The 10,550-nt window shown below is 41.5% G+C and overlaps 2 protein-coding genes across 2 annotated transcripts in view; one reads left to right on the plus strand and one right to left on the minus strand.

Moving 5' to 3' along the window:
• agrp (agouti related neuropeptide) overlaps positions 1–4,416 on the plus strand; it is a 5,410-nt gene extending 994 nt beyond the window's left edge. Inside the window, exons 2-3 of the mRNA XM_031878654.1 lie at positions 2,911–3,008; positions 4,222–4,416. Of these exons, the coding sequence (XP_031734514.1) occupies positions 2,911–3,008; positions 4,222–4,416 (293 nt within the window). The remainder of the gene's footprint in view (positions 1–2,910; positions 3,009–4,221) is intronic.
• Positions 4,417–4,757: 341 nt separating this feature from the next.
• On the minus strand, positions 4,758–7,088 carry LOC116400691 (chymotrypsin A-like). Its single transcript, XM_031878648.1, has 7 exons — positions 7,020–7,088; positions 6,391–6,494; positions 6,229–6,308; positions 6,058–6,136; positions 5,785–5,965; positions 5,060–5,193; positions 4,758–4,975 (listed from the first exon to the last, which is right to left on the minus strand). The coding sequence occupies exons 1-7, from the start codon at positions 7,069–7,071 to the stop codon at positions 4,814–4,816; spliced, it is 792 nt and encodes a 263-aa protein (XP_031734508.1). The 5' UTR covers positions 7,072–7,088; the 3' UTR covers positions 4,758–4,813.
• Positions 7,089–10,550: the final 3,462 nt, after the last annotated feature.

Here is a 10,550-nt window from a genome sequence, read left to right on the forward strand (position 1 = left end):
TAAGTAGTTTCGTTGTCTCACCCTAAATAAGTAGTTTCGTTGTCTCAACCTAAATAAGTAGTTTCGTTGTCTCAACCTAACTAAGTAGTTTCGTTGTCTCAGCCTAAATAAGTAGTTTCGTTGTCTAAACCTAACTAAGTAGTTTCGTTGTCTCAGCCTAAATAAGTAGTTTCGTTGTCTAAACCTAACTAAGTAGTTTCGTTGTCTCAACCTAAATAAGTAGTTTCGTTGTCTAAACCTAACTAAGTAGTTTCGTTGTCTAAACCTAACTAAGTAGTTTCGTTGTCTCAACCTAAATAAGTAGTTTCGTTGTCTAAACCTAAATAAGTAGTTTCGTTGTCTCAACCTAAATAAGTAGTTTCGTTGTCTCAACCTAACTAAGTAGTTTCGTTGTCTAAACCTAAATAAGTAGTTTCGTTGTCGAAACCTAACTCAGTAGTTTAGTTGTCGAAACCTAACTCAGTAGTTTTGTTGTCGAAACCTAACTCAGTAGTTTAGTTGTCGAAACCTAACTCAGTAGTTTTGTTGTCGAAACCTAACTCAGTAGTTTTGTTGTCGAAACCTAACTCAGTAGTTTTGTTGTCGAAACCTAACTCAGTAGTTTTGATGTCGAAACCTAACTCAGTAGTTTTGTTGTCGAAACCTAACTACGTAGTTTTGTTGTCGAAACCTAACTCAGTAGTTTAGTTGTCGAAACCTAACTCAGTAGTTTTGTTGTCGAAACCTAACTCAGTAGTTTAGTTGTCGAAACCTAACTCAGTAGTTTTGTTGTCGAAACCTAACTACGTAGTTTAGTTGTCTAAACCTAAATAAGTAGTTTAGTTGTCGAAACCTAAATAAGTAGTTTAGTTGTCGAAACCTAACTCAGTAGTTTAGTTGTCGAAACCTAACTAAGTAGTTTAGTTGTCGAAACCTAACTAAGTAGGTTAGTTGTCGAAACCTAACTAAGTAGGTTACTTGTCGAAACCTAACTAAATAGGTTACTTGTCGAAACCTAAGTAGTTTTATTGTATAAACCTAACTAAGTAGTTTAGTTGTCGAAACCTAACTAAGTAGTTTTGTTGTCTAAACCTAACTAAGTAGTTTAGTTGTCGAAACCTAACTAAGTAGTTTTGTTGTCTAAACCTAACTAAGTAGTTTAGTTGTCTCAACCTAACTAAGTAGTTTTATTGTATAAACCTAACTCAGTAGTTTAGTTGTCGAAACCTAACTCAGTAGTTTTGTTGTCTAAACCTAACTACGTAGTTTAATTGTCTAACCCTAACTACGTAGTTTAGTTGTCGAAACCTAAATTAGTAGTTTAGTTGTCGAAACCTAAATAAGTAGTTTAGTTGTCGAAACCTAACTCAGTAGTTTAGTTGTCGAAACCTAACTCAGTAGTTTAGTTGTCGAAACCTAACTAAGTAGTTTAGTTGTCTAAACCTAACTAAGTAGTTTTGTTGTCTCAACCTAACTAAGTAGTTTAGTTGTCTCAACCTAACTAAGTAGTTTTATTGTATAAACCTAACTAAGTAGTTTTGTTGTCTCAACCTAACTAAGTAGTTTCGTTGTCTCAACCTAACTACGTAGTTTTGTTGTCTCAACCTAACTAAGTAGTTTTGTTGTCTAAACCTAACTAAGTAGTTTTGTTGTCTCAACCTAACTAAGTAGTTTTGTTGTCTAAACCTAACTAAGTAGTTCTGTTGTCTCAACCTAACTAAGTAGTTTCGTTGTCTCAACCTAACTACGTAGTTTTGTTGTCTCAACCTAACTAAGTAGTTTTGTTGTCTAAACCTAACTAAGTAGTTCTGTTGTCTAAACCTAACTAAGTAGTTTTGTTGTCTCAACCTAACTTAATAGTTTAGTTGTCTAAACCTAACTAAGTTGTTTCCTGTGAAGACAGAAGTTTATTTTGTAAAGACTGTATTCATGTAACAAGCGAACATTTACACATGTTGCTGCACTTTAGCAGGAAAAAGCACGAAAACTAAATTGTATTGAGTTTCCTTTTAGTGAAATTATTGAATTTGAGTTCTCTCTGATGAACAGTTATGCACTGTATATGTCTAGTGCTTTTATTGTGAAAGGTAAGAAAGAAAGGCGTTGATCCGGTCTGCGCTGTCTTTGTCAAGGTTGAAAGGAGAAAAAAAGTTTGCTGTCTCGGTTTGGATTACGGAGCTCTCATGGTGTTCTACACTATAGTTCACATGTTGAATATGTCCGTTCCAAACAAACAAAGCAATGCGAAAGCCTCACAAAAATCAACCTAAACAATCACGCCACTTCTTCACCACTTAATATTTGTGTTCTGCGTGAAACTACTTATGACAGAGACAAAAAAATATATTAAAGTGGTAAAGGCCTTAAGGAGGAGATAGTGATGAAGACTTTCATCTTTAAAGATGCCTTTGTTCTGCTTATTGGCCACAAACCAGATGAGTTGATGAAGACCTCGGTCTCATGCAGCTTCCACAGAGCCCCACCAAAATAAGAAGACCTGGTTGTAGATATATTAACCCCATCACCAACAAGTTGTTTTTAGCAAAATTCTTGGATTCAGTTTTTGGGGGTATTTTATTAACTCTTTCCACATCATCCGTTAGTCACTCTCTCTGAATATATAAATACATATAAATAATATATAACTGTATCATCTGCATACAGGCGGATGATGCATTTTGTCAGCTTTGTTGAAAGGTTATTCGTCGATGCACTGTGTGTGATAGCAACTGTATACTGTGATTTATATCTATATATCTATATATGACTGTATACTGTGTGTACTTTGTATGATATCATGTTTATAAGTCTTATTGTGAGTCAAATCATCTGTGATCTGGTGCAGCTGCCATTTCTTTAGGAATACAAACAGCAGATGCAGTTATGAAGGAGGACGGTAACCTATGCAGGTGTGTTTTCTCTGTCCTGCAGAGAGAAGCCACGCCCCCGACTCCGTGCATGACCCCGCCCTCTTACCTGTCGACTCAATGGAGGATCATTTCCTGATGGACGCAGTGTCCTACGACGAGGTGGGTGTGGATTCTTTAAAAATACACAGTACGCTCTCATGATTTTGGGTACTTCTCAAGTCTCTTAATTGTCGTTTCCTCGCTCCTCGATCCTCGCTTGAACCGGAAGTTGTTTCTGCGCCGCCATATTGACGGCCGTCCCAAAGCTCTAATGTAGCTCTGAGGAGCGAGGATCGAGGATGGAGGAAGGACCTCAGAGGAGCCATGAGCGAGGAACCACGAGAACAGACTTCCAGGAAGTGTTTTAACGGCCGACACGCCCCCTCATTGTTCATCAGTCATGTGATTGGACGCTGCAGCCGATCGGACTGACTGACTGAGTTTAACACCAGAGTGAAGACGGATCAGAATAAACTCTAGTTTATATTTGATTAGGTTTCTGATTCAACATCTGGTTTAAATAAATGTTCATTGTAGTCTGAACAACAAGAGGACCACAAACAACTTTCTACATTTATTACAAAGATTTGTGTTTTCATGATCTGATGTTTCCCTCAATAACTTTATTATGAATACAATTAAAGTCAGAGAGAGCTGAGAGACGAAACCCTTTTTACATCATTCCTGAGTGTTTGATGAGTTTTATCATTTAGAAGAAACACTAATCATATTCTGGGTTATTTAATAATGACGTCACAATTTCAAAACGTACAGACGCAAATAATTCATAAATAAGACGATCGCATTCCGCCGGTAGAAATGGATCCTGTGCTTATAAACAGAACACAGGACAGTTTGTTAACAGACTACAGAGAGAATCACCTCTACAGTGGTGATCACTGTGTGTCTTTATTAGTTATTAGTGTTATTAGTTACTGTTATTAAGTACAGTGATCATGTGAACACACACTAACTTATCAAAAGTCTCTCCAGCTGTTAAAGCCGACTGACAGCTGATCAGCTGTGATCATCAGCACCGTCATCAGAAACAGACGTCGCTTCACGTGACGCACCTGAGGAAAGGACATCTCATGTCTCCTAAAACATATTTCCTTGTTTCCTCTCTCCTTGCATGGTTTCCTCCATGCATCCCTGGTGGGAGGGACTAGGACGCAAGGAAAGGACACAAGTGAGGGAAACAGGGATGCAATTAAGAGACTTGAGAAGTACCCTTAGTTTCAAGGGCACAAAAACCTGAAGCTTCCAACTTCCTGTCGGCGGCAGTGAATTCATCTGTTTCCTGTTTCAGTACATCCACATCTCTCTGTTTTAGGACTCGTCAGCAGCCTTGCAGCTGCAGGGTCGGGCCATGCGGTCGCCGCGTCGCTGCATCCCCCACCAGCAGTCGTGTCTGGGTTACCCGCTGCCCTGCTGCGACCCCTGTGACACCTGCTACTGCCGCTTCTTCAACGCCATCTGCTACTGCCGCCGGGTGGGCCACGCCTGCCCACCACCCAGACGCACCTGACGACGCACCTGAGGCTGAGATGCTGCTGACAGGAAACATGTTGATGTTCCTTCTGTTACTTGTTGGATAAAATGTGTTTTGTGTGTAATAAACGACTGCTGAGGAAAATATGTATAGTTGTCATGTCAATTTAACGTGTTTTGTGTCAGTAATCCTGAAAAGACAACATGTCAACGTGCTTATTAATTAATTAGGAAATAAATATGAATTAATGAATAAACTTTAGATGAACTTTGAGAAAGGCTAGCTGTGTCCAGTCTTTATGCTACACTCGGCTCACACATTCAGAGAGAAAGAAGAGATTTCATAAGATGTCTTTCTTTACAAATGACAACAACAGATCTGTTTCAGAGTTTCTGTGTTTTATTGATGATCAGGTTTAAACTGTCTGAGATGCTCAGTTGGCAGCGATGGTCTGATCCATCCAGGCGCGGAGCTCGGTGACGCGGGCGTACACGCCGGGCCTTGTGGGAGTGCAGGTTCCACTGCCCCAGGACACGATACCGACCAGAGTCCAGGCTCCGGCCTTCTGACAGACCAGAGGACCGCCAGAGTCGCCCTGAAAAACAACAACAAACAAATAAACATCACAAACATCAGGATCAAACCCTGTTACATCTGTTTTTACGTATGCACCACCCACCATGCAGGAGGAGGCTCCGGAGGCTCCGGCGCAGATCATCAGGTTGGTGATCTTGCTGCCCCAGAAACGACGGCACTCGTCATGGGTCAGCAGGGGGAGGGCGGCCTGCTGCAGCAGGGCGGGGGTGTCAGGAGCTGCAACGCACAAACACTTCAAACATCAAAGACAGACATTCATACTGACACAGTCTGAGCTGGAGGTCTACATGCTGCATGCTGCCCCCTAGTGGTTAAAGGGTTTAGTGGTTCCTCCATCATGTTGGCTGATCTTGTGACGTCTCAGAAGTCTCTAAAAACCCACTGATTGGTCTTTATGTACTGGGTCCAACTGAACACAGGTGAGTCCTTAATTTGGTTTTAATAGATTATCAGAAACTTAAGGATGGTCTGAGTCCACCTGCACTGTAAAAACAATCTTATTTAATAGCATAAGTTTCTAGGTCATGACTTAGAAATATGTTTCAGCAATTAAAAGAAAAAGTTCTCCAACAAACCAAACTCGTGTCTTGTTTCAGGTGAGTTCTGATCTTTTACATTGTTTAGCTGTGATTCAATGTTGTGTTAAAACACACAAAGACATTCAGAGTTCCACATAGAGACCCAGTGAGCCCCCCTGAACTTCCTTCTGACTATCTGCTACTGATAACCATCACTGTTAAAGCCTCATGCTGCTTCTCTCTCTAAGCCCCGCCCCTTGCTCTCCACCGATTGGTCAGGTGGTCTCACCGTTGTGGCGAGTCAGGCCCCAGCCGCTGGTGACGCACTTCATGCCTCCGGCGAAGTTGTCCGCGGTCTCGGCGACACACACGGGGGAAGTACGCATGTTCATCTGGGCGGGGCTGGCCAGCTTGATGAGCAGGATGTCGTTGTTGATGGTGAAGCCGTTGTAGCGGGGGTGCTTGAACACCTGACAGGAAATGACATCGTTACGACCGGCGAACACACACAGGTAGACGTTGCTGCGGTGAGACCAGAAGCTGACGTTTGTTTGTCACCCACCTTGCCGACCTTCATGACCTGGATGTCCTCAGCGTTGGAGGAGCGGTCGTGTTCTCCGAGGATCACGTGGTGGGACGTCCTGCAGGGGAGAAGGACGGACACATGAGGCGGCCATTTTGTTAAAAGATAAATATAAATATTGCTGAATAATTCCCTGACAGACGCACTTACCTGACGTTGCAATGAGCTGCTGTCACCACCCAGTTCTCATTGATGAGAGAGCCGCCGCAGAAATGGAAGCCGGTGTAATCCTGAAGCAACAAGAACAACAAGAGTGAGATCGCATGTTTATTAACACAACCTGTGTGTGTGTGTGTGTGTGTGTGTGTTTACCTGCAGGGACACCTGCCAGGGCCAGGAGTGAGGCACCGCCTCCTCACCGTTCACGATACGAGAGTAACCAGTGATGACGGGAGCGATGGCGGGAGAGCCGCAACCTGGTGACATCATCATGACATCATTTACAACAACAACATCCTGACATTCTGGAAGAGCTTCGCTTCCAAAAACCAGGCATGGTTGAAAGCTCCAGACAGAAAAAGATCGTAAGTGACCTTTGAGTTGTTTTTTTGACGACACAAAACGATAGTGAGACATTGCGATGACGTCATTTATTGGAAAAAACACATTTTTTTATCATTCAGTAAGTTTGCCTTCTAATATTTTGTGACCATTTATTAAACAGTGATTGAAGTTTAGCATTAATAACATGTTGAATGTATAAATTTAATGATTTTAAGAATGATCCCTCGACTCTATGGACCATTTTTATTCAACGGTTTCTTTACTTCACATCCAGTTAATATAAATCATTCAATAACATGCATCAACATTTAAACGTGGTGTTTTCCTTCCCTAACTGCATCGACATAATTTACTCTGTTCAGACTTCAGCCTCTCTACTTTACGCAGCATGCTTCACTCCCTCAACTGTTACTCTGATGTCAAAGATTTAGTCTCACCGTAGGCGGCGCCAACGAAGGCGAGACAGGAGAGGATCCACAAGAAGGCCATGGCTAGATCGGGTTGAGTCTGTGTGAGCGAGGAGCTTTTATACAACCAGGGAGCGATGTGATTGGACGGGACAGGACGGGACAGGACGGGACATCTTATCAGAGACGGTGGGAGTCAGAACAGGTGGAGCTGACAGAGAGTTTTCCACCAGAGGAGGCTGGAACATGAAGGTTAGAGACATGTGGACAAACATGTTAGTTTAACATGTTTGTCCACAAAACTCTTTTTAAACTCACAGAAGTTTATTTTTTATTTTCGTAGAGATCAAAAAGGTTGCTAAAGAAAGAATAATTGGGTCAACTAATTGCTTTTTCTGTTTCGTAAAATATTGAAAAACATCTGTCTCAGTTCCTGTAGAGTCCAAGGTGATGTCTTCAAATGTCTCGTTTTGTCCAACAGTCCAAAACACGAAGAGATTTAGTTTATTGTGAAATAAATTTAAAAAATAAATACTCTGCTGTCACAAGGAAAGATACAGGAGAACATTCCTGCCCTCTGCAATAACACTTTACAATAAATCACCTCTGGCCAGATCATCCTCCACATAACTACACACTGCTACACTGTCGTTTGCTGGGGTTTATTTTTAATTTGTGCACTACTGTTTTTCACTGTTTTTCACCTAGTCAGTTAATTTAACACTATTCTATTTCATTGTATATACTGTGCATTTTTGTTGTTTTATCTTATATATGCTATATTCTGATATTTAATTTGTCCTACTCTGTTATTCTATTGTATATATTGTGCATTTTTTAATACTTAATATTTTTGGTTTCTCTGTTACTTTGCTTCTTGGTGTGTCTTGCTGCTGTAACATACAAATTTCCCCCTGGGGATGAATAAAGTATACATCTATCTATCTATCTATAACACAGAGAAAGTCACTTCGTCAGTTTACAACTAACTACTGACTCCACCAACTGTTTCAACGTTATACCGTAATAACTCTGTAATAACTCTGTAATAACTCTGTAATAACTCTGTAATAACTCCGTAATAACTCCGTAATAGGGTTAGGGTTAGGGATGAGCAGCACAGCTGAGTATGTGGGTTGCGCCCATGAAAAATTTGCCAAATCTTCTCTGCCAATGCCAAACAGCTTATTCTGCTGTTGCTGTCAACTCTTGTTTGGTGTTGTTTGGTGGATTGGATAATTGAAGTCTATCAGTAACAAGGAAGAAACAAGACATATTGGCAATTTTACAAACAGGAGCCTCAGTAGCGTGTGGAAGAACCATACACAGCCACAACAGCCTGGCACCTCCTCCTCATGCTGGTCACCAGCCTGCTCACACACTGCTGTGGGATGGCATTCCACTCCTCAAGCAGGATTTGTCGCAACGTGGTTGTGTTGGTCACTCAGCTGGTCCCACAAGTGTTCACTTGGGTTGAGGTCAGGACTGTTGGCAGGCCATTCCATCCTCTCTACTCCCACATTCTGGAGGTAGTCTCTGATGAACCGCTCTGTGGGGGCGAGCGTCTTCATCTTGGAGGATGGAGTTCGGTCCCAGACTGTGGAGAAATGGGATTGCCACGGGTTGCAGAATGTCATCTCCATATCTCTCTGCATTGAGATTGCCTCCAATGAAGACAAGCCTCGTTTCTCCAGTGATGGAGATGCCGCCCCACACCACCGCACTACCTCCACCAAGAGCTGTTACTCTATCGGTGCAGCAATCAGCATAGCGTTCTCCCCGTGTTCTCCACACTTTGACCCTACGATCCAACTTCCTTAGGCAGAATCTGGACTCATCGCTGAACATAACGTTCCTCCACATGTTCAGGTTCCAGTGCAGGTGTTGCCGACACCAGCAGAGAAGATTTGGCAAATTTTTCATGGGCGCAACCCACATACTCAGCTGTGCTGCTCATCCTACAAATGCATGTTCCTTACAATTGGGGCACCGTTTGAAAGGTAAATAAACAGGCTTTTCAACGGTATAACACCAAACACTAATTTCCGAACTTTTTGTTCGATGTTTATTTGTTTTTAGTTGAAGTAGGCCTCTCCTTTCTACATCTATATCTATATAGATATATATATTTGTGCTGGGCAACGATTAAAATTTTTAATCGCGATTAATCGCATGGATTCTTTGCGATTAATCGCATTGTTATGGCAAAGTTCAACAATGAATTCAAAAGTAGTATATTGCGCACTTTTATTTTAAAAGTACTGCTCTATGAACAAAAGGTGAATAACATTTGGTGTAAACACTTTAAACACATCAGGTTGTTGTTAGCAGCAGTGTTCTCTTCACACAGCAGCAGTTCTATCTCTTCACTATCTGTGCTCAGTGTGTGACTGTGTGTGAAACGTTCCACTGCTGTGCAACATGAATAACATGTTTCAGCACGTTTCACCAAAAATGTCTGTCTTCATGACAGTCAGAGCATGTGAATGCAGCTCTACTGTTCATCACTATAATGCTGTAATTCAGAGGTGATGATGGTTACCCAGCGATCAAAGAATAAAGACACTTACCCACAATTTAGGTATATTTCCCCTTTAACTCACGAGATGCAGCATGTTTTATACTCAATGTGAATATAATTCATACTTTGTTGGCATCTTATTCTGAAAACCGGATGTTCGTCTGAAGAAACCGGTTGTCTCACGTTAATCTTTCTGCTAACAAAGTCCTTCGCTCGCTCCCGATCTGTGCCGTTTAAATGGGTTTACCGTGAATGTCAGCATATAGGTGCACTAACATGTAAGTGTCTGCTGAGTTGACCACGGAGATCTGAGTGTCTGCTGACTTTACCGCAGCGATGTCCAGTAGTCTCCATTCCTCCACCGCTGCCAGTGAGCAACGGACTTTCAAAATAAAAAAAATTTAAAAATGCATTAACACACTATAAAATAATTGTCGGCGTTAATTAATTAATGCGCCCAGCACTGTGCCCAGCACTAATATATATATATATATATATTAGTGCTGGGTAACGATTAAAATATTTAATCGCGATTAATCTCATTGTTATGGCAAAGTTCAATAATGAATTCAAAAGTAGTGTATTGGGCGCTTTTATTTTAAAAGTACTGCTATATGAACAAAAGGGCAATAACATTTGCTTCACGAGATGCAGGTAGCATGTTTTATACTTAATGTGAATATAATTCATACTTTGTTGGCATCTTATTCTGAAAACCGGATGTTCGTCTGAAGAAACCGGATGTTGTCTCACGTTAATCTTTCCGCTAACTTTCAAAGTCCTTCGCTCGCTCCCGATCTGTGCCGTTTAAATGCGTTTACCGTGAATGTCAGCATATAGGTGCACTAACATGTAAGTGTCTGCTGAGTTGACCACGGAGATCTGAGTGTCTGCTGACTTTACCGCAGCGATGTCCAGTAGTCTCCAGGGAGAGCAACAGCTGGTGCAGCTTCTCTCTTTATTTTTTTCCCATCTCAAAAGGCTCAAGGACATACACACACACACACACACACACACACACACACACACACACACACACA

Source organism: Anarrhichthys ocellatus, unplaced genomic scaffold (assembly GCF_004355925.1).
Source record: "Anarrhichthys ocellatus isolate YVR2014 unplaced genomic scaffold, GSC_Weel_1.0 scaffold190, whole genome shotgun sequence".
Lineage (NCBI taxonomy): Eukaryota > Metazoa > Chordata > Actinopteri > Perciformes > Anarhichadidae > Anarrhichthys > Anarrhichthys ocellatus.